Source organism: Leucoraja erinacea, chromosome 40 (assembly GCF_028641065.1).
Source record: "Leucoraja erinacea ecotype New England chromosome 40, Leri_hhj_1, whole genome shotgun sequence".
NCBI lineage: Eukaryota > Metazoa > Chordata > Chondrichthyes > Rajiformes > Rajidae > Leucoraja > Leucoraja erinaceus.
In genome coordinates this window covers 420441-445215 of record NC_073416.1, presented here as the reverse complement: position 1 = coordinate 445215, position 24775 = coordinate 420441, and the positions used below count along the sequence as shown (strand labels likewise).

Here is a 24775-nt window from a genome sequence, read left to right as displayed (position 1 = left end):
GGAACATGACCATACGATCTTGCAAACACTTCCACAAAAGAGGTGTCACTGCCAAAGTAGAAAGAAATTGCAATGTGGGTTCAACACTGGCCGATTCAACAGAGTGAGGAAAATCATGCCAAGCTATTTTGCATGGGAAGCCGAGCCAATTTTATTTCAGAAAAAAGTGACAGTTCTGCACGAGGTTCACTTCGACATTGTTCAGAATGAAAAACGCATTCTTAGAACATAGAACAGTACAGGATCAGGCTATTCAGCCCACAATGTCTGTGCTGGACATGACAATCAATCCCATTTCCCTGTACATGGTCCACATGCATGTACCCATCTTAAAGCCCCTTAAATGGCACCATCATATCGGTCTCCTCCACCACCCTTGGAGCTAAAAGAAAGTAACAATCCATCGCCTTTAATCTCAGCCCCTCTTACCTTAAACCTCTGCCTCCTAGTCTTTGACATTTCCACCCTGGGGAAACAGGTTCTAACTGACTATGCCTCTCAATGTTATACACTTCTACCAAGTTTTCCTCAATGTCCGGCATTCAGATTCAAATAAAATAAAATGTCTCGAAACTCTCCTTGCAGCTAATGTCCTCTAATCCAGGCAGCATTCTACTACATTTCTCCAAAGCCTCTGTAAACAGCTTCCCCATATATAGTCACCACTGGATAGTGGGAACTATATACAACGGCTTTTCAAGGAGACAGGAATAAAATTAGGATAATACTGTGGAAATCCAGACAAGTTTGAACTAGAGTTCAAAATACGGCAGGGAAAAAGAGTTGGCATTTGTTTCTCCCATGCAAGTGAATTGCCAAAAAGCAGAGTACAAGCCTGGAGCATTCACACTGACAAGAATCACCAGTCCAACGGCACGACAGTCACAAGGAAAGATTGCCCAAAAGTAAATATTGCAATTTCTCTCCATCGAACGAGGAAACGCATGAATAATGTTTGCAGGAGGTGCAAGTAGACACGCCCTACAGGATTTCAAGTTAAGACAATTGCAGGATGTGAAAGACACATACTTGGGTGAAAGGAAGGTTCAGAATCAGAGACATTTCAAACCCAGGAGCAACAACTTAGTGGGATAACGTACCAGGCACTAAAAAAGCAATTAAACCATGTTTTTTATTTGTGCAGTCTCATTATTTAGGTTGTAAAGCATCTTGAGATGCACTCAAGTACTTAGTTGTTACACAAGCAGAACAGCCAAAGTGCACACAAGCTCCCAGTAACCAATCTAAGAAATTGCCTCTATTTGATGTGGCTTTAAAGAACTAATACTGGTCAAGGCATCGAGGACAATCCCACAATCTTTTAGTTTAGAGATACAGCACAGAAACAGGCCCTTCGACCGACCGAGTCCACACTGACCAGTGATCCCCGCACATTAGGAACAATTTACAATTTTATTAACCAGTTAACCTACAAACCTGCATGTCTTTGGAGTGCGGGAGGAAACCGGGGGAGCACCCCAAAAAAAAAAAAAAAAAAAAAAAAAAAAAAAAAAAAAAAAAAAAAAAAAAAAAAAAAAATCGCAGGTCACAGGAAGAACACACAAATTCCGCACATACAGCACACGTGGTTAGGATCAAATCCACATCCACACAAAGCAACAGAATGATGTTTGGTGGAATCATAATGCAGCTGCAAAAGAGAATTTGACCCATTACTGTACCTTGCTTGCATCACTGATGACGGCAAGAAGCACAAATTACAACTTTGACTTGATTCAGCTCCAGACGTCTCACACGGATAAAGGCCCCGCCCGACCCCAAGGAATGGGTGACAGTTCTTCTGAAGAAGGGTCTCGACCCGAAACATCACCCATTCCTTCTCTCCAGAGATGCTGCCCATCCCGCTGAGTTACTCCAGCATTGTGTCCAACTAACTTGTTACAACAGTATGTTTTTGGAAATCAACATGGCAGTATTTTGGGGAATGGAAATGCACTGTAAACAGTTTTACTATTGCTCAAAATTATTGGCACAGTTATAGACAAAGATGATGAAATCCACAGAGGACAATCGATCAAATCGATCATCAGTCAGACACTGCTTTCTTTACTGAAAACAGGCTGCTCACTAGAATAGCAATAGAAATGCATTGGATCAGGCATTTAAAAAACAGATGATCATTCAATGCAGATGACTGTAACGTGGCAAGTCGTTGTACCTTCAGGTGAAGGACTCAGACAATTCCTACACTTGCCGCTTCTCTCCCTTTAACTGGAGAGAGAACGTGCGGTTTAGCGAAAAACACCGAGTGAGAACTGTAATGAGGCAAAGTGCTGTTTCAGCACAAACTTTCAAAGAGAAGCAAGAGTTCAGGACACAAATTAGCATGCCAGACAGCAAGTTAAAGCAGTGGGGGCAGCTGCCCACTCACAAACATTTGAATGCATGATGCATGTTAGGAGCCCACACAGGCTAGCTGGCACGCAGCCAACCATATCTACACCTCCTTGATGATGGCAGAGAAGGAACTGCTCCAACACAAAGGAGGCTGTAGTGTATGCTTCAGCGGGCAGAATAGACAATCCCATTCTCTTCTAGTTCATGTCCAGGTCACAGCTTGCATCCTGCCCATGTACTGCATCCGTGCACCAGGCAGCAACCTCCATCTCACTCACGAGGTCTCAAAGATTCAGGAGGAACGGTCCGGGGCAGCCATGGCACCAACTGGGCATCAACTTCTCGCCCCTCCAGCTGTGCAAAGTGACTCACCGACACCACCTCCAAGCTCACCAATTGCATCTTCATGTGGCGTACGGATGCCAGCAAACGCTGGTGAAAGAGTAAAGGCGCAGTCTTGTGCAGGCCTTCAACAGCCTGCTCTTCCAGGCCTACAAAAGACAGGAGAGAGAAAAAACGGGACGTTAGAACCTTTTGTTCGCGACACCTTCGGAAAAATGTTTGCATGAAGACACATCATAAGAGGCTGATTTGCGACATGTACAACCAAAGCCTGTGCTGCTGGACACTACAAGCAACGTTCATGCGTCTGACCAAGGGTGAGAGGAATAGAACACTAGCTCCGAGCTCTTACCCCACACCATAATAGCAAGGATGTCCTTCCTCAAATTAGGGGACCAAAACTGCACACAATAATCCAGGTGTGATCTCACCAGGGCCCTGTACAACTGCAGAAGGACCTCTTTGCTCCTAGACTCAACTCCTCTTGTTATGAAGGCCAACAGGCCAAAACTGCACACAATACTCCAGGTGTGGTCTCACCAGGGCCCTGTACAACTGCAGAAGGACCTCTTTACTCCTATACTCAACTCCTCTCGTTATGAAGGCCAACATGCCATTAACTGTCTTCTGTACCTGCATGCTTACTTTCAGTGACTGGTGTACAAGGACACCCAGGTCTCGTTGCATCTCCCCTTTTCCTAACCCGACACCATTGTGGTAACAATCTGCCTCATTGTTCTTCCCGCCAGAGTGGATAACCTCACATTTATCTACATTATACTGCATCTGCCATACATCTGCCCACTCACTCGACCTGTCCAAGTCACCCTGCCACCTCCTAGCATCCTCTTCACACGTCTCATAGCATCCTCCTCACAGTTCACACTGCCACCCAGCTTTGTGTCATCTGCAAAGTTGCAAGTGTTACTTTTAATCCTATCATCCAAATCATTAATATATTATAAATAGTTCCAGCCCCAGCACCGAGCCATGCGGCACTCCACTCGCCACTGCCTGCCATTGTGACAGGGACCAGTTTATTCCTACTCTTTGTTTCCTGTCTGCCAACCACTTCTCTATCCATGTCAATACCCTTCCCCCAATACCATGTGCTCGAATTTTGCCCACTACTCTCCTGTGTGGGACCTTATCAAAGGCTTTCTGAAAGTCTAGATACACTACATCCACTGTCTCCTTCATCCATTTAACTTGTTACATCTCCAAAAAATTCCAGAAGATTAGTCAAGCAGGATTTCCCCTTCATAAAACCATGCCGACCTGGACAAATCCTTTTACTGCTATCCAAATGCGCCATTATTACTTCTTAAATAATTGACTCCAGCATCTTCCCACCACCGATGTCATGCTAACTGGTCTGTAATTCCCCCTTTTCTCTCACGCTCCTTGAATGAGCGTTGGTACAGCACATGCAAGGACAGGACTTGATCTAAATTCATCCCATCCATTCTTAATAATTGACCATGCAGTTGCATTTTGCTCCCGTGTTGACAAGATTTTCAGCTTCAAGTTGCAGCTTGAATGTGCGCCGTTAGAAGTTGGTTATGAAAAGCTACATAATCAGTTGCAGGCATATTGGAAAGGCTGGCATAGGCCACCAGCAAATGCAAAAGAAGTCAACAAGGCAAAAAAAAAATTGACACTGATACACAGGCCAACCACACAGTGTGTGGGACTCCTGGGTAAACATACCTTGGCAGTTTCCTCAGTGCATGCCATCTTCTTCTGTATCTGCGCCCAGCATCAGCAGAGGGCATGCACTGTTAATCGGGACCTCCTTTCAGCCATGATGCTTTGCCATCCTTGGGTTGCGAAAGCGGGCACCCCTCAACGCCATCGTCTCGTCCCACGCTCCGCCTGGCAAACAGAGGGCTCCAGGTCCCGCACCGCTCACTAGGCCAAGAGCCTTTGCGCATCTAGAGCTTTTAAACCCTGGGTTAAAAGAACCTTTGCAGCAACCACTTGCATTGTGTGCGCGCGCCACGCTGCAGCCTGTTGAGAGCTGTAGCTGCATTGTACAAACAGAAAAATAGATGCAGAATTAGGCCATTCGGCCCTTCCAGCCAGCACCGCCATTCACTATGGCTGATCATCCAAACTCAGTACCCCGTTCCTGCTTTCTCCCCATATCCCTGGATTCCTTTAGCCCCAAGAGCCAAATCTAACTCTCTGTTAAATATCCAGTGACTTGGCCTCCACTGCCTTCTGTGGCAGAGAATTCCACAGATTCACAACTCTCTGGGTGAAAATGTTTCATCAGGCAGGCTGGCACTGCCCATGCTGGCAGCAAGCCTGGTGCATGCGTGCAGAGAATGCAACAATTAGGATGGCCACCTTGTATGATGTATTGCTTCAAGAACTGGCGGGGAATAGGGCAACGAAAAAATAAAAATAAAATTATAACAAGGTTGCTTTGTGATTCTCCTCCGAGCCACTCATTTTTGTCCCGTGGAGAGATTTGTGGCAAGCTAATCAACACTGGCTTGAACCTCCGACCTGCTGCTGCTCCAGTGCCTCTGACAGCCACATAATGAATCAGCCCGTGGACCCCATGCTTCTCCCCCGCCCCCCTGAAAGATTTGCTATCGATTCCCACGATTCAGCCGAAACCAAGGTGCCTTGTGACACTAAAGGGGAACAGTTACTCAGGTGACAGCATTCCTCGAACAGAATATCAAGCTCAAGAACCCAAAGCTGCTTTTGTGCAATTTTGATCGAAAAAATCCCTAAATGAGGACAGAGTTGCAGAAGCAGCCAGTTTGCGCAGAGCAGGCTCCCAATTTGCACAGAGCAATGCGCAATGTATTTTGAAGCTGCTGATCAAAGAATGACGACTGGTACCGAGGGAAAATAGCTCCAGCACCCAGGGCGGTTAGCTTTCATTGCAAAAGGATTTGAGTCTAGGAGCAGGGAGGTTCTACTGCAGTTGTACAGGGTCTTGGTGAGACCACACCTGGAGTATTGCGTACAGTTTTGGTCTCCTAATCTGAGGAAGGACATTCTTGCCATAGAGGATTTGAGTATAGGAGCAGGGAGGTTCTACTGCAGTTGTACAGGGTCTTGGTGAGACCACACCTGGAGTATTGAGTACAGTTTTGGTCTCCTAATTTGAGGAAAGACATTCTTGCCATAGAGGATTTGAGTACAGGAGCAGGGAGGTTCTACTGCAGTAGTACAGGGTCTTGGTGAGACCACACCTGGAGTATTGCGTACAGTTCTGGTCTCCTAATCTGAGGAAAGACATTCTTGCCATAGAGGGAGTGCAGAGACGGTTCACCAGACTATTGCTGGGATGTCAGGGCTGTCTTATGAAGAAAGACTGGATAGACTTGGTTTATACTCTCTAGAATTTAGGAGATTGAGAGGGGATCTTATAGAAACTTACAAAATTCCTAAGGGGTTGGACAGGCTAGATGCAGGAAGATTGTTCCCGATGTTGGGGAAGTCCAGGACAAGGGGTCACAGCTTAAGGATAAGGGGGAAATCCTTTAAAACCGAGATGAGAAGAAACTTTTTCACACACAGAGTGGTGAATCTCTGGAACTCTCTGCCACAGAGGGTAGTTGAGGCCACACAGTTCATTGGCTATATTTAAGAGGGAGTTAGATGTGGCCCTTGTGGCCAAGGGGATCAGGGGGTATGGAGAGAAGGCAGGTACGGGATACTGAGTTGGATGGTCAGCCATGATCATATTGAATGACGGTGCAGACTCGAAGGGCCGAATGGCCTCTACTCCTGCACCTAATTTCTATGTTTCTATGTTTCTAAGATCCCACCCAGTTTAATTTGCCAAACATGACAGGGGCCCACTGGCTAAATAACAGCAAGGAGCATGATGTGACCATCACAAGCTCACCGAAAGCCAAAGACTTACCAACTGAGCCGCAACCGCTAGTTTCAGGCTGGTGTATAGGCATACGTTGGAAGGGGAAGAGTGCAGAGATGAGTAGATCACAGCGTGGCTGTGATTAAGACCATTCCTGGTACTGGCATATGTGTACCTGCACAATAATTCCCCACCCCCCCCGACCTCCCCAATACACTCAGCCATCACCAAGGTTGTCCCAGGATGACATGGCAAGCAGCAGACAGGCAACTCAAGCCCCCCTCCCACACCACCCCACTGCACCATGGAGAGACAATGCATGGGTCTCCCACTGACTCAGCTCACTCCCATCAGCAACCCGGCCCTGCAGACTACCTCAGATCTTTGCACCCATTTAATCGGCAGCAGAGCCAGGGCTCTGCTGCCGATTAAATGGGTGCAAAGATCCGAGGTAGTCTGCAGGGCCGGGTCACTAGGTTCCCAGAGCCAAGAATGAATTAGGCGCCATTAGGCATGTTGCTTGCCCGATTCAGGGACAAGCACTCAAACCCATCCAAACTACAGCAGGACCTATTGCTCACTGCACACGTGGTCAGCAACTGCGAAGTCCAGCCTGCAAGTACATGAAGGGCAGAAAACGATGGTTACACTGAAAACTCACGATACAAAAAAAAACTTTGACATTAAACTTTTAAAATCGGTCACCACTTTCGACTCGTGCAAAGTAAATTGTTTTGTGATTATATTCACAAGCCTGTTGCCAGTGGGGGAAAGAGAGGAAATTGGACAGCCTAATTGCAACAGCTTGCATTGATATAGTGCCTTCGAGCATTTTAAAAATAAAATAGACAGCAGTTTCCATAGCCATTAAACGAGCAGGTCTTAAAAATAGTAGGGTTATTTATGGGATTTCAGAGTTTACAAACTTGGCAACTGAGGACATGGACAAGGGCAAAGGCAAAGGCATGAAATGGAGGGACGTGCAGAAAGCAACACCAGAGGGATCGTCAGAGACTGGGCAGATATGTTCAGCTGGAGGACCTCGAAGGCCATGGAGGGATAGCTGTCCTGGAGGAGCAAAGGGCTGGTGGGCACCATGGCTGAGATGTTAGAACCGCCTGAGACGTGGGCCTGAGATGTTAGAACCGCCGCGGAATTCACTTGGAACGTACAAGTTTTGCGGGATGACTGCACACGGTCCCAATGGCATCAAGAGCATTTGGCCTTCATCACCCATGCCATACATCAACCAGCTTTACACTAACCTGATACACCAGAAACAGACACATTTACCCAGGGCAGGAGAATCAAGAACCAGAGGACACGCATTCAAGATGAGAGGGTAAAGATTGAAAAGGGACTCGAGGGGCAACCTTTTTCACTCAGGGTAGTGGGTTAATGTTGAGCTGCCAGAGGAGGTAGTCGAGGCATGTACTAGAACAGCATTTAAAAAGACATTGGGACAGGTACATGGATAGGAAATGTTTAGAGGGATATGGGCCCAATGCACGTAAGTGGGACTAGTGTAGATGGGGCGTGTTGGTCGGGGTGGGACTAGTGTAGATGGGGCGTGTTGGTCGGGGTGGCACTAGTGTAGATGGGCCATGTTGGTCGGGGTGGGACTAGTGTAGATGGGGCATGTTGGTCGGGGTGGGACTAGTGTAGATGGGGCATGTGGGGCATGTTGGTCGGGGTGGGACTAGTGTAGATGGGGCATGTTGGTCGGGGTGGGACTAGTGTAGATGGGGCATGTTGGTCGGGGTGGGACTAGTGTAGATGGGGCATGTTGGTCGGGTGTGGGACTAGTGGGGGCACGGGGTGGGACTAGTGTAGATGGGGCATGTTGGTCGGGGTGGGACTAGTGTAGATGGGGCATGTTGGTCGGGGGGGGGGACTAGTGTAGATGGGGCATGTTGGTCGGGGTGGGACTAGTGTAGTTGGGGCATGTTGGGCGTGGTGGGACTAGTGTAGATGGGGCATGTTGGTCGGGGTTGGACTAGTGTAGACGGGGCATGTTGGTCGGGGTGGGACTAGTGTAGACGGGGCATGTTGGTCGGGGTGGGACTAGTGTAGACGGGGCATGTTGGTCGGGGTGGGACTAGTGTAGATGGGGCATGGTGGTCGTTGTGGCACTAGTGTATATGTGGCATATGGGCCGGGGTGGGACTGGTGTAGATGGGGCACGTTGGTCGGGGTGGGACTAGTGTAGTTGGGGCATGTTGGTCGGGGTGGGACTAGTGTAGACGGGGCATGTTGGTCGGGGTGGGACTAGTGTAGACGGGGGGCATGTTGGTCGGGGTGGGACTAGTGTAGATGGGGCATGTTGGTCGGGGTGGGACTAGTGTAGATGGGGCATGTTGGTCGGGGTGGGACTAGTGTAGATGGGGCATGTTGGTCGTGGTGGGACTAGTGTAGATGGGGCATGTTGGTCGGGGTGGGACTGGTGTAGATGGGGCATGTTGGTCGGGGTGGGACTAGTGTAGATGGGGCATGTTGGTCGGGGTGGGACTAGTGTAGATGGGGCATGTTGGTCGGGGTGGGACTAGTGTAGATGGGGCATGTTGGTCGGGGTGGGACTAGTGTAGATGGGGCATGTTGGTCGGGGTGGGACTAGTGTAGATGGGGCATGTTGGGCAGGGTGGGACTAGTGTAGACGGGGCATGTTGGTCGGGGTGGGACTAGTGTAGACGGGGCATGTTGGTCGGGGTGGGACTAGTGTAGATGGGGCATGTTGGTCGGGGTGGGACTAGTGTAGATGGGGCATGTTGGTCGGGGTGGGACTAGTGTAGATGGGGCATGTTGGTCGGGGTGGGACTAGTGTAGATGGGGCATGTTGGTCAGGGTGGGACTAGTGTAGATGGGGCATGTTGGTCGGGGTGGGACTAGTGTAGACGGGGCATGTTGGTCGGGGTGGGACTAGTGTAGATGGGGCATGTTGGTCAACATGGATGAGTTGGGCCAAGGTGCCTGTTTCTGGGCTGGACGATCTCCTCTAACCCTAGCAGATTGCAAGTTGAGGGCACGTCACTGAACACATAGAACCTATGGGCCAATCTGGAGGACAATCTGGAGTGTGGGTTCAACTCTCTTTCTGCCGAGGCAGGACCACCACCAGCGAGCCACAAGTAAAGCCAAGCTCCATTTAAAACAAATTGTCAATTGGTCTCTGGGGAGGTCCCAGCCTCCTGACGAGCACAAAGAACCTGCCCAATAAGCAGCGAGAATGATAGCTTCGCAGAGACTAGGGTAAAGACCTGTATAGCCAACAACCAAGGTACAACATTGGCTTCAACCCATTGCATAACAGGATATGTACATGGGGAAACAGCAGATATTGGTCATAGCAGTTAGACCATGTCACTTGGGGGGGGGGGGGGGGGGGGGGAGTCTCCAGATATGATTGTGTACACCTCCTTGTGCTATTGACATCCTGAAATGGAAACAGTCCCAACAAATTGACGGCATGACTCACTTTGGAGCAAAGGCAAAATAAACCTATTAGCGCATCTTTCACCAAGTTTGTGCGTTGTGGCCAGCAAGCTACTCGATGCAATCATTAGTGCAGGAGAAATCAACAAGCAGAGCTCAAATCTCCCACAGAGTGCGTTAATGACAGATTACTTGATGGATGGCTGAGGAATTTGTAATACCACAGACTTTGAAGTGGCATAGGAATTTTACACACCGACTTAACTCGCACTCAAAGACTGGTAGGTATTCTCGGTTTCACGGGTGAGCAGACTGCAGGCCAATAAAATGTTCTGCAACAGTCACAAGGCAGTGAGCAAAGCCTCAGGAAAACCGCCCCCAGGCTTTGACTCATTGGACGTTTCCCGACTGCGTGGGCAAGTCACCAAGCCAGTTACTTGCGTCAAATAGTTTCATCTGGAGAAAGGCTGGAATGTGCACAAACAGCTTTCAAAAATACACAAAAACTCCGTTTCAGTCCTGTTCAAAGCCAATCCCAGAAAGGAAGTAACTGGCAGTTTGAGAGCTTACTGTAATACCGTCACAAGATTTACAACAGATATCACATCTGCTTTCTTGCACAACACACAAGAACTCCATATCTACTTTTGCTGATGTTGTTATGGCCCTTTCCCAATGAGGTACGGTTGCTTGCAATGCCACAAAGCCAGCAAGCTCACAGCCTGCCACGGAGAGAGTGGATGGGGCATTGCACCCGGCCTAGAGGTTTGCAAAAGCACAGACTGGGATCGGGGAGAAGATTGCACTCACACAAACACACACAGCCTCCCTCCAAGCCAGGCCACCACACCTTCCAGCGGCTTTGCCACACCCATGACTTGCAGCTCGTGAATAAGCAGGCAAATCATCCCCAAATCATTCGTGGGAGGAGAAACTGGCAGCTTTCCCATCCCCTCATTCAACACCTTCCATCAATCTCACAGCGCAAATTTTTCCCAGGGGTAAACGGAACGAGGGCACACAGTCCAGCTCCTTCCCCAACAATCATTGACCGTTCAACCTGCGCCATCATTCAGTACTAACACACGTGTTAACTACAGCAGCGCCCAGTACAGATGTTGGGAGGTCATGTTGCAGTTGTACAAGACGTTGGTGAGACGGCATTTAGAATATTGTGTTCACTTCTGGGCACCGTGTTATAGGAAATATATTGTCAAGCTTGAAAGGGTTCGGAGAAGATTTACGAGGATGTTGCCAGGACTAGAGGGTGTGAGCTACAGGGAGAGGTTGAGCAGGCTGGGTCTCTATTCCATGGAGCGCAGGAGGATGAGGGGTGATCTTATAGAGGTGTACAAAATCATGAGAGGAATAGATCGGGTAGACACACAGAGTCTCTTGCCCAGAGTAGGGGAATCGAGGACCAGAGGACATAGGTTTAAGGTGAAGGGGGAAAAGATTTAATAGGAATCCGAGTGTTAACTTTTTCAAACAAAGGGTGGTGGGTGTATGGAACAAGCTGCCAGAGGAGGTAGTTGAGGCTGGGACTATCCCATCATCTAAGAAACAGTTAGACAGGTACACGGATAGGACAGGTTTGGAGGGATATGGACTAAGAGCAGGCAAATGAGACTAGTGTAGCTGGGACATTGTTGGCCGGTGTGGGCAAGTTGGGCCTGTTTCTACCCTGCATGACTATGACTCCCTTCTTCAGGCTGAAGGGTCTCGACCTGAAACGTCAGTCTGAAGAAGGGTCCCAGCCAGAAACATCACACATTCCTTTTCTCCAGAGATGCTGCCCGTCCCGCTGTTACTCCCAGCATTGTGTGTGTATCCTTGGTGTAAACCAGCATCGGCAGCTCGTTGCTAAGCATGACCATCCCATACCAGGAATCGGGTCCCACCACATGGTGCAACATTCAGTGTGGGCGAGGCAGCAGAACAGTCTATACAAGTTGCATCCGACTAAAGAGGTGCGAGGCTAGCAGTTAAGTGTAATTCTCCACCCACATGTGGGGCAAGCACCTGATGACACACTGTCTGGGCTTCAGTTGTGGAGGTGGAAAATAACTGGGAAGGCTAAGAATTTGTTCAGAACAGTCTCCTTCTGCCCAGGCAGATAATCATCTCGGAGTGTAATAGTGAAGACATAGCCATTCAGTCCCTCAAGCATCTTAATTGGATCATGCCCCAATAACATCATTGAGTTTAGTTTAGAGATACAGCACGGAAACAGGCCCTTCGGCCCACCGGGTCCGTGCCGGCCAGCGATCCCCTACACTAACACCACACACACACTCACACACGACAATTTTTACATTTACCAAGCCAATTAACCTACAAACCTGTGTTTAAGAGGGAACTGCAGATGCTGGAGAATCGAAGGTACACAAAAAAGCTGGAGAAACTCAGCGGGTGCAGCAGCATCTATGGAGCGAAGGAAATAGGCAACGTTTCGGGCCGAAACCCTTCTTCAGACTGATCGGGGGTGGGGGTGGGTGGGGACAAGAAAGGGACTCCAAAGACCTACAAACCTGCACGTCTTTGGAGTGTGGAAGGAAACTGAAGATCTCGGAGAAAACCCACATGGTGACGGGGAGAAGGTACATGTAATACAGCAACTCTACCACTGTGCCACCCTGCCTTCATGTAAACACTTGGGCTAGAACATTACAAGGCTATAAATTATATTTTTTGCTGTGAGGAGTGTTATAATCACAAACTGAGTGCAATGATTGCAATCTAACTCCGGAAAGACAAAGTTAATGATTATTTGGGTTTTACCCCCTCCCCCTCTGCCCTGTGAAGTTCAAACGGAAACTCCCCGAGCCAACACGAAGACTACTTGTCAGCCTTGCAACAAGATGTTGTTAGGCCTCTAGTTCCTGCCTGGCAGGTTGCTTACACATCTCCAGTAATAGTAAACTGCGCTGATAAAGCTGTGTTCTGTTCCAACTAAAACAAATTCTAACATGAAAGGAGAGAGAGAGAGAGAGAGAGAGAGAGATTGAATTTTAACGGAACACCTTCCATGTCCTCCAGACAACAGCTCACGCACTCCGAAAGTGTTGTCGACACCCTCGTAGTAAACGAGTTTCCACAGAAGTATGATAAATGAGATTTAATCAGGCTATTTACACACAGGCCACTTTTAGTTTAGAGATACAGCAGGGAAACAGGCCCTTCGGCCCACCATGTCCACACTGGCCATCGATCATCCGGTCACACTAGTTCTAAGTGATCCCATTTTCTCATCCACTCTCTACACACTAGGGGGCAATTTACAGGGGGCCAATTAACCTACAAACCTGCGCGTCTTTGGAACGTGGGAGGAAACCCATGTGGCCTCGGGGAGAACATGCAAACTCCACACATTTCGCACCAGAGGTCAGGATCGAACCCTGGCACTGTGAGGCAGCAACTCTACCAGCTGTGTCAGCCACCCCACCCCCAATTGCCCCTGAACATGGGAACTTGCATTAAAGAGAGCAGTGACAAGTCAACCACGTTACTTGGTTCTGGCTCAGATGCCCAATTGGGCAAGACACGTTTCAGTCACCAGACTAGATGCATTCGATTAGATTTAATTACTTCAACTTCAATTCCTGAACAACATTAGCAACGTAGTCAAGCTGGCCATTGGACTGGGCGGCTTAACTGCCTGCTATATACACACACAGCAAAAATGGGCCAGAAAGGGCAATACAACTTCGGTCAACAGCAGATGGCCAACCAGCAAGTTTATTGATGCATCCGCATGGCCAAACCCCTCCCAGTGTATGCAAACACAGCTGCAAGCCGGCCGGTCGGTAAGTTTTATTACTGCTGCTACACCACCAGTTAGAGTGACTTTGAGTATTTAACGCAAAGCATAATTAGTTATAGTGTTAAGAGATTTGAAAACTGAGATGTCCTGCCAACTCGGGAGGGCAAAACGTTGTTTGCCACAGGTGAGCGGAGTTTAACTAAACTAGTGTCCCATTACGTAATGGAGACAGGTCAGTAGTTAAACAAACTCAATAACACGTTTTTGCAATGTTCCAAGATTACCAGGCCTCCATGGAGACTAATCTCTTGGGCACTGCTTCGGGTCACCCAGGCAACATTTTCTTTGAGGCTTGCAATTAGTTTTTTGCGCGGGGGGGGAAGAGAGAAAAAGAGGAATAAAGTCTCATTTATTGGGCGGGGTGGAATTAACAGGAGGTTGCAAAATAACCAGAAGTTGCCAATTTAAGGATTGTCGCCTGGGGGAAACAGAGGGAGTAGAGCAACTATGAAACTGGCTGCTCTTCAATTATTTCATAATGCGCAGGAAGATCTTGACAAGAAAGCGTGGCCAACCCAGTTGCCCGATGCTTTCACCCTACCAACTCCACTTCTCTGCCTTATGGAAAAAGGAGGGGGGGGGGGGGGGGGGGGGGGGGAGGGAGGGCCAGACCTCAAATGACTGTGGTTTCCACAGGGAAAATGGAAATCTAGGTGGTGTACAACTGCTTATAACCTTCTGGCCCAAGGTTATAGCCGTGTGCCAATGTTCTTGGGAAGGAATAATGCTCAGACGCATTAGTCTTTCACACAACCCTTTCCCATCCAGCGAGAAAAAAAGATAGAAATCACCAAAGTTAGTTGCATTACCCAAAATAAAGCTACAGGAAACTGTAGCCTTGTATTTCTATCCCCCCCCCACACACACACATATATCTCCACTACGCCAATAGTGCCTCAACATCAGTTTACATTAAAAAACACTAATCACCCCCGTCTGCACTTCATGCTTATACCAGGCTGTTGGCAGATTGCCTGCCTCTTGAAACTGTAGGTGTGAAGAAGTGGTTTCACACCAGTTGAACTGTGCACGAGGTTCTACCTCCATGCAATGCTTTTTGCAGAAAGTGCAAACCTGGATCAGCCCAGCAGAGTGTTGAACTACCTTAAGCAAACACACGCATTATACACATCACCAGGTCTGCATCCTGAACAGGAGCCATCGGGATTGCTCAGGGGTGAGCAATCCATAGAACATAACGAACATTAGGACAGAAAAGGGTAAGCGGAAAGATAGCGAGTATTTTTAGCAAGGGTACCCTTCCAAAACAGGTGGCAACACTTCAAAGAAATCAGAGAGACAATAGGGACATGTGTGTTTGACTGGCTGTAGAAGGCATACCAGGCGTCTATATTTATTGCATGCAGTTCGAATCACCCCACTATAGTAAGGATATCATTAGGTTGGAAGGGCGCAGAACAGAGTCACCAGGACTCGAGGGCTTGAGTTATGAAGGAGAGGCTGGGAGCTGAAGGGTATACGTAATCACGGCAGAGATAAGATGAATGATTTTACAAGCATAGAGAAGTCCAGAATAGAGGGCATTGGTTAAGGTGAGAAGAACAATATGAGACGCAAGGCAATTTCTTCACACAGAGGGTGTTGTATGGACTGAGCTGCCACAGGGCGCTGTATAGCCAGCTACAGTGGTGATGCTTCAATGACATTTGGACAGGTACGTGGATCAGAAAGGATATGGGCCAAACTCAGGCAAATGGAATTAGCTCGCTTGTAAAAGCTGGTCAGCGTGGACGAATTGGGCCAAAGGGCAAGGCAATCATGCTGTAGAGGTCTACGATTAGTTGGTTCGACTGCAATGATTACAACACAAACCAACTCGTTACAAGCATCATGCCTCATGTGTAACTTATAGTTCATGACGATCTCAGCCACATGGTTCTGAATCACTCAAGAAAAGGGGAATCACAGTCCCTGGATGACAATCCTGGAACAAACAGCACACTGCTAAAACCGCTACATCCACTACAGCTGATGAAATGTTGAAGTCACAGTCACTAAACCCACCACCCCACACCACTCACTCCACTCCCACTTTAGGGGAACTGAATATTTCGTTAAGGATTCAGACATTATTGCACAGAGACAAGGCTCAGAGAGCAGCATTAAAACCAATAGTGTGTGTGTGTATAAACGTAGCACATTAAATGATAGAAATCTGTGACCCGCCCACCCTATTTAGCAGATTTTTTTTTTTTTTTTTTTTTTTTTTTTTAAAAACAGGCAGAGGCGATTCCTTGTCACACGTTCAGGAGTTAACCCCGACCCCTCAACCCCCTCCAATCAGCCCCATTCCATCCCACCCCCACCCCATCCTCGCCTCGAGTTTGCCCATTAGGAAACAGTAGGTTGTCGCAGTTACAAGTGGAAGGGACATGCCTGGTCAGACGAGACACAGGATAAATGATCATTGTACGATTTTTGAATAAGTCCTCAACACCCTGCCGTTTGTAAAAGAAAATCCTTCTTCTCACATAACCCTCCCCCCTCAAAACAATTCTCCCCCCCTTTCACGAAAAGCAATGTACAAGCGCTGTACACCCAGCCAAATGTAGAATGCAGAACTCAATCAGCTATTTCTGAATTCCCCATCAAATTGTCCACTTTTACTTTCCTTGGCAAAAATAAAGAGCATTTGCTTTGGAGTTGTTTTTTTGGGTTTTTTTTTTAAATAAAACAGAAAGGCGAGAAGGAAAAAGCGATTTAATGTCGGCGAATGCCAAGTGTAGAAAAGCAAATCTGCGTTACAAAAAGCCTAGAAAATTTTAAAGGGCTACATTTAACCCGGCCCCATTCTGAACACACTGCTAGATGTTATTTCAAAACATTCTTAAAAAAAGTTTTGCCAAAGTAAGTTGTGTTTCATCACCAAAACGAGACACTGTTAAAAGGGGAACGTACACAAAAAAAGCTGGAGGAACTCAGCGGGTGCAGCAGCATCTATGGAGCGAAGGAAATAGGCAACGTTTCGGGACGAAACCCTTCGGGTTTCGGCCCGAAACGTTGTCTATTTCCTTCAGGTTTCAGCCTGAAACGTTGCCTATTTCCTTCACTCCATAGATGCTGCTGCACCCGCTGAGTTCCTCCAGCTTTTTTTGTGTACCTTCGATTTTCCAGCATCTGCACAGTTCCCTCTGTTAAAAGGGGAATTAGCACAGGGGAATTTTTTAAATATAAACTCACCCAAAACAAGAAGTTAAAAACGAACATTAAGTACTTGACGCATTTCATTCCTCCTTCCAGAGTCATTTTGGTTTGTTTGTTTCACTCGGGACGATAATCTGGTGAGAAACAAAAAAACATTCACGCATTAGAAACACAAGCTTGGGTAGTTGAAAGGTCTGGGGAGGGGAAAATGTCTAGAAAATGCCAACACCACACACAGCTTAAAGACGTGGCTGAAAAACATATCCCCCCCTCTCGACACAATTCCCTACAATCTGGCAGGGATTTGGCGTCTCGTTCCCCCACCGGGCAGAGCCCAAAACACAACGCACACAAGCAAAATGCAAAAGGCAAAATGATTCAAGTCGAATACAATTCGCAGTAGATTTCCAACATCGATCTTGTTCAAGAAGGAACTGTGCAGATGCTGGAAGCTTTTGAAGGTACACAAAAATGCTGGAGAAACTCAGCGGGTGCAGATATCTATCTATAACCGTGCAGATATCTATCTACAACAATTATCTATATTGTTGCTTTTTTGGGGGGGGGGGGCTGCCGAGAGAAAGTCTGTATCCCTACCTCAAAGCTTAACAATCACAAGGACTTTGCTCCAGAAAGAAAGACTGTCTGACTGTCTGTCTGGCAGAGAACTCGCAAACACCTCTTTCTCCCCAGTCCGCTGATCTGACGTCAAGGCCACTGCGATTTCTACTTAAAGGGGAAGGAGGCTTCCACACATACACACACACACACAAAGTCAACATCCCAGCCCCTGCAGAAACACACCACAGACATCCTCCTGGCTGACTTACTTCAGAAGGGATACTCACACAAACATGTGGAAACTCACAAGCCCCCCCCTCCCCCTCCCCCCACACACACAAATTGCTTCGTCTCTTTGCAATAAAAGCTCACTTTATTTTTTTTTGAGAACGATGGTTTAATTCGCTGCTTGTTTTATTTCCTTCCCAAAAACAAAATTGTAACAGCTGACTTCAAACGCTTGTCGGCGATTGACTGGGTGAATGATTCGCTTCTCTCTCCCTCCCCATTGTCCACCTCATCCATATTCCATCCAAGTTCAACAGACCCCGATGCTGAGGGTTTCAAAGCTGCTGTGAGTTACCAGCACGTCGTGTTTTAAACAAGCACACCCTTTGTTAACCTACAGCCCAACACACTCAATTCTCCAATTTCAACTTCAAGTAATGCTTACATAGAAACATAGACAATAGGTGCAGGAGTAGAGGCCATTCGGCCCTTCGAGCCTGCACCATTCGCCATTCAATATGATCATGGCTGATCATCCAACTCAGTATCCTGTACCTGCCTTCTCTCCATACCCCCTGATCCCGATGTTGGGGAAGTCCAGGACAAGGGGTCACAGCTTAAGGATGAGGGGGAAATCCTTTAAAACCGAGATGAGAAGAACTTTTTACACACAGAGAATAGTAGAATAGAATAGTTTCTTTATTGTCATTGTAACATGGACCATGTACAACAAAATTTAAAATGTCAGCCAGTCAGTGCAGCATTCAAACATTTCTAAAAGCTAACGATACATACACGGTAAAATAATAAAGATAAACAACTAAATAAATATCACGAACAAAGCATGCATACACACCCAACCCTCCATCCTTGTGGCTAAGGGGATCAGGGGGTATGGAGAGAAGGCAGGTACGGGATACTGAGTTGGATGATCAGCCATGATCATATTGAATGGCGGTGCAGGCTCGAAGGGCCGAATGGCCTCTACTCCTGCACCTAATTTCTATGATTCTATGTTTCTATCCCCCTAGCCACAAGGGCCACATCTAACTCCCTCTTAAATATAGCCTATGAACTGTGTGGCCTCAACTACCCTCTGTGGCAGAGAGTTCCACAGATTCACCACTCTCTGTGTGAAAAATGTTCTTCTCATCTCGGTTTTAAAGGATTTCCCCCTTATCCTTAAGCTGCGACCCCTTGTCCTGGACTTCCCCAACATCGGGAACAGTGCTTCCAATGTTTTTTTTGTGTACCTTCGATTTTCCAGCATCTGCAGTTCCTTTTTGCACACAATGCTTCTTCCCACCCGCGCACACACACATTTCTCCCACCGCGCCCGTCACCCTCCTCCTTTCCCCCACCATACGACCATGTCTGAGGCCCCGTTTCTCTCGTATCACCCCGTTCTCCTCCACCCCTCCCCCACACATCACTCCCTCCAGCTTCAAACTTCACGACTTTCCCCTCCGTCTCTACCTGACAATTTTTTTTGTCTCCTTTTCACCTCTAGCCTTTGTCATTATCTTTCCCCATCTGCCACAACCTTCTCCCACTCCCCTGTATCCACTATTCACTCGTGTTTAAGAAGGAACTGCAGATGCTGGAAAATCGAAGGTAGACAAAAATGCTGGAGAAACTCAGCGGGTGCAGCAGCATCTATGTGGAGCGAAGGAAATAGGTAACGTTTTGGGCCGAAACCCTTGCCTATTTCCTTCAGGGTTTTGGCCCGAAACGTTGCCTATTTCCTTCAGGGTTTCGGCCCGAAACGTTGCCTATTTCCTTCCGGGTTTCGGCCCGAAACGTTGCCTATTTCCTTCCGGGTTTCGGCCCGAAACGTTGCCTATTTCCTTCAGGGTTTCGGCCCGAAACGTTGCCTATTTCCTTTTGGGTTTCGTCCCGAAACATTGCCTATTTCCTTCAGGGTTTCGGCCCGAAACGTTGCCTATTTCCTTCAGGGTTTGGCCCGAAACGTTGCCTATTTCCTTCAGGGTTTTGGGCCGAAACGTTGCCTATTTCCTTCAGGGTTTCGGCCCGAAACGTTGCCTATTTCCTTCCGGGTTTCGGCCCGAAACGTTGCCTATTTCCTTCCGGGTTTCGGCCCGAAACGTTGCCTATTTCCTTCTGGGTTTCGGCCTATTTCCTTCGCTCCACATAGATGCTGCTGCACCCGCTGAGTTTCTCCAGCATTTTTGTTTACCTTCCACCTATCACTTGCCAGACTTTGCCCCACAACTACCTCTGATTCCCCTCCTACCTATCAGTCTAATAAAAGGTCCCGACTTGAAAAGGCGCCTGCAATTTTGCTGTGTGAAGAGAAAGAGAGGTGCAAACAATACTGGGTCAAACCCCAGCACGATTGAATGTGTGAACACCAAGAATATAGCAAGAATTTTGCATCGTTTTTGTTTGTATATTTTATGAATAAACTCCCTACTCTGGGAAAATTGCCCGCACTTCTCTTTCTCACGCCCCCACCTCATTCCCATCTTCCCACCATCCCTCCAACTGGTTCTACATTTCTCTCCCCCCCCCTCCCCAATCTTTCTTTCTCATCATTCCACCACCACTACTATTTTGTCTTCTCTACCTTCATTTGAGTTTAGTTTAGAGGTACAGCATGGAAGCAGGCCCTTCGGCCCACCGAGTCCATGTTGACCATCACCCATTCACACTAGGTACCCATTTTTGCACCCCCCCACCCCCCTTACACATGAGGGGCAGGTTTACAGAAGGCCAGTTAACCCACAGACCTGGGATGTGGGAGGAAACTGGAGCACCAGTCACAGGGAGAACGTGCAAACTCCACACAGACAGCACCCGAGGACAGGATGGAACCCGAGTTTCTCTGGCGCTGTGAGGCGGAGGCAGTTCTATCAGCTGCGCCACTGATCACCCTCCAGCATTGGTTACTATCACCACCCTGCTTACCTGCATTCCCAATTCACTTGCCCCACCCCTTCCCCTCACCTCGGTCCACCAGTCAATCTCCCCTCTTGCTACATCAGTCTGAGGAAGGGTCCCGACTTGAAACATCATCTGCCCATTTCCCTGCCTGCCTCATTGAGTTCCTCCATCATGTGCAGGAAGGAACTGCAGATGCTGGTTTAAATTGAAGATAGGCTCGAAGTGCTGGAGTAACTCAGCGGGACAGGCAGCGTCTCTGGAGAGAAGGGAATGGGTGACGTTTCGGGTCGAGACCCTTCTTCAGACTTCGTTGAAAACGGGTCTCGACCTGAAACGTCACCTATTCCTTCTCTCCAGAAACGCTGCCTGTCCCTCTGAGTTACTCCAGCACTTTGAGCCTGTCTTCAAGTTCCTCCATCAGTTTGTTTTGTGCTCAAGATTGCAGTATCTCTAGTATCTGGCAAATCTGAAATGAGCCGTCAGCTTTTTGAGGGATGTGTCAACTGTTTTCATCTCAGTTCCTTTTTGTTCAGTGAGTTGCCGTGGGACTTGACTTGGCTGTGACTCCATGATGAGAGTTGGCATGTCGTTACCTTGTGAATCAACTTCCTTTTCTTAGACAATCCCCAGGGATTGAGCAAAAATAAGCTGCTGAAAGGACTCAGCAGGACAAAGCAGCACTGACTTGAAACATCGACCTTCCCCCCTCCTTACCTTCACACATTTCGTTTTAGTTTAGGAATACAGCATGGAAACAGGCCCTTCGGCCCACGGACCATCCATCACCCGTTCACACACTAGGTCCATGCTATCCCACTTTCTCATCCCCCCCCTACACACTCGGGGGCAGTTTACAGAGGGGCCGATGAACCTACAAACCCGCACACCTTTGGAATGTGGCAAAGGATCCCACACAGGAGGAAATCCACACAGGGCACAGGGAGAGCGGGAAAACTCCGCACAGACAGCGCCCGAGGTCAGGATCGCACCCGGGCCTCTGGTGCAGAGGCAGCAGCTCTACCCGCTGCACCACGGTCCCACCGAGGGTGCAACCTGACCTGCTGAGTTCTTAGGACAGTCTGTTTTTAAGGAGACTTTAAGCACACCTTAGAATCTTTTCCTCTGTCCATCTGGTAATCTCCATATAACCATATAACCATATAACAATTACAGCACGGAAACAGGCCATCTCGGCCCTACAAGTCCATGCCGAACAAATTTTTTTTCCCCTTAGTCCCACCTGCCTGCACTCGTACCATAACCCTCCATTCCCTTCTCATCCATATGCCTATCCAATTTATTTTTAAATGATACCAATGAACCTGCCTCCACCACTTCCACTGGGAGCTCATTCCACACCGCTACCACTCTCTGCGTAAAGAAGTTCCCCCTCATATTACCCCTAAACATCTGTCCCTTAATTCTGAAGTCATGTCCTCTTGTTTGAATCTTCCCTATTCTCAAAGGGAAAAGCTTGTCCACATCAACTCTGTCTATCCCTCTCATCATTTTAAAAACCTCTATCAGGTCCCCCCTTAACCTTCTGCGCTCCAGAGAATAAAGCCCTAACTTATTCAACCTATCTCTGTAACTTAGTTGCTGAAACCCAGGCAACATTCTAGTAAATCTCCTCTGTACTCTCTCTATTTTGTTGACATCCTTCCTATAATTTGGCGACCAAAATTGTACACCATACTCCAGAATTGGCCTCACCAATGCCTTGGAAATGCCTTGCCTCACCAATCTCCCCCCTTGACCGAGCTCAGAGTAGGGTGTCTGTTTTGGGAGTCTGGTATCAGGTGTGTAAGCAATGTGGCTTGCTCAATGGCTGAGTATAACCAGGGCCTCATTGGAGATATTGGCCTTGTAGAGTCCTCCAAGGCTAAGTACACTGACATTAGTGTTCTCTCCGAGGTCAATATCCCCAATGAGGCCCTGGTTATACTCGGCCATTGAGCAAGCCACATGCCTGTATTTCTCCTCAACCTTGAGTTTACCTGCTGTAGGTCACAAAAACATATAGAGGGGCAGTGATTGCTTCAGCCAGGTAGACCATGAGCTTGTCTCAGGGCTTTTGAGATCCAACAAGCTGTTCCTCAGTCGACCACAGGCTGTGCGGGTGAGTTGAAGGCGGTGGTGAATTTCATCGTCAATGAGTGTCATTGCCGTGAGGTGCGACCCAAAATATGGGAATTGGTTCACCAGTTCCAGGGCATTGGCGCAAAGCTTTATCGGTGGAGGGAGTGGGAAGCAGAGGAAGTTTGTCTTGTTAAGTACTGGGCCAGTCATCTTGTACACTTCAGTGAATCCGTTAACAATGTGCCGAGTGATAGCATCATGTTGCACAATTTCCAATGACCGCATTAGATCTCATGGTGACTCCTGCTAATATCATGCGTAAACTTGAAATACTGCACCAGTTTTGGGTGCTTTATGTCAAATTTAAATCGTATAAACGTCTTGTACCTTGCACGTCATTGCAAATGTTAGTTCCACTTGAGCTTGAGTCAGTCAAAGGAGAAAATGTTACTCACAAAATTGATTGGAAACAGCAGAAGCAGAAATATACGGCCAAAACACAACATGCTGGAGGAACTCAGTGGGTCAAGCAACATAGAAACATAACAGTAGGTGCAGGAGTGGGTCATTCGGCCCTTCGGGCCAGCACCGCCATTCAATGTGATCACAGAAACATAGAAACATAGAAATTAGGTGCAGGAGTAGAGGCCATTCGGCCCTTCGAGCCTGCACCATTCGCCATTCAATATGATCATGGCTGATCATCCAACTCAGTATCCCGTACCTGCCTTCTCTCCATACCCCCTGATCCCCTTAGCCACAAGGGCCACATCTAACTCCCTCTTAAATATAGCCAATGAACTGTGGCCTCAACTACCCTCTGTGGCAGAGAGTTCCAGAGATTCACCACTCTGTGTGTGAAAAAAGTTCTTCTCATCTCGGTTTTAAAGGATTTCCCCCTTATCCTTAAGCTGTGACCCCTTGTCCTGGACTTCCCTAACATCGGGAACAATCTTCCTGCATCTAGCCTGTCCAACCTCTTAAGAATTTTGTAAGTTTCTATAAGATCCCCTCTCAATCTCCTATGGCTGATCATCCCCAATCAGTACCCCGTTCCTGCCTTCTCCCCCATATCCCTTGATTCTGTTAGCCCCTAAGAGCTAAATCTAACTCTCTCTTGAAAACATCAACTGGGGAGGGAATGCTTTGGATCAAGACCCTTCTTCAAACATGGTCATTCGGAACGTTTCAGAGTCGCAGATCCTTTGCCAAAGGGCAACAGTGGGATTGGGAGATTGGGAGAAATGAAGGCAATTGGACTCATTGCAGTTCAGATATCACTTTATATTTTAGCTGTTATCAGAGCATTTAATCTGTTCTTGGGCGCATTGATCAATGAATGAATGGATGGGCCTGGACACCAGGGAAAGTTGAAATTATGCCACGGGCTGATTTTAATGCAGAGTAAAACGGTTGTAAGTGAGTTAAATGACGAGTCTGCAATTGCAAAACCATCGTTCCCCTTGTGAGGTTACCCACATGTAGTTAAAAGTATCATCTGGGTAAACTGGAAGTACTGGCAAGCTGTCTTGTGTGGCCCAAACCAACATCGTCTGACTCAGTACTGCAGTGGTCGCAGAATTGTGGATGATTCTTGAGATGTCGACTAATTTCGGCTAATATGCAAATGATTACCAGTCAAGGGTATCTCGTAGCATGGTTAGCAGATTGTAATTCCTTGCATTCATCTGTATGCTTGCCATTGGATTCTCCAAGCAGAACAGGAGGGGAGCAGCCAGCTCAGTCGCCATTATACGGGCAACATGGTGGCTCGGCGGTAGAGTTACTGCCTTGCAGCGCTAGATACCCAGGATCTATCCCGACTACTGGTGCTTGTCTGTATGGAGTCTGTACTTTCTCCCCGTGACCACGTGGGTTTTCTACTGGTGCTCCGGTTTCCTCCCACACTCCAAAGACGTGCTGGTTTGTAGGTTCATTGGCTTGGTATGAGTGTAAATTGTCCCTAGTGTGTGTGTAGGATAGTGTTAGTGTGCGGGGATCGCTGGTCGGCGCGGGCTCGGTGGGCCGAATGGCCTGTCTCC

At 47.8% G+C, this 24775-nt stretch overlaps 1 protein-coding gene across 1 annotated transcript in view; it reads right to left on the bottom strand.

The window, feature by feature from the left end:
- Positions 1–17710, bottom strand: part of cd63 (CD63 molecule) — a 38097-nt gene extending 20387 nt beyond the window's left edge. The window contains exons 1-2 of the mRNA XM_055664566.1: positions 17559–17710; positions 16998–17095 (exon numbers count right to left, since the gene is read on the bottom strand). Coding sequence (XP_055520541.1) covers positions 16998–17063 — 66 coding nt within the window. The 5' untranslated portion in view covers positions 17064–17095; positions 17559–17710. The remainder of the gene's footprint in view (positions 1–16997; positions 17096–17558) is intronic.
- Positions 17711–24775: the final 7065 nt, after the last annotated feature.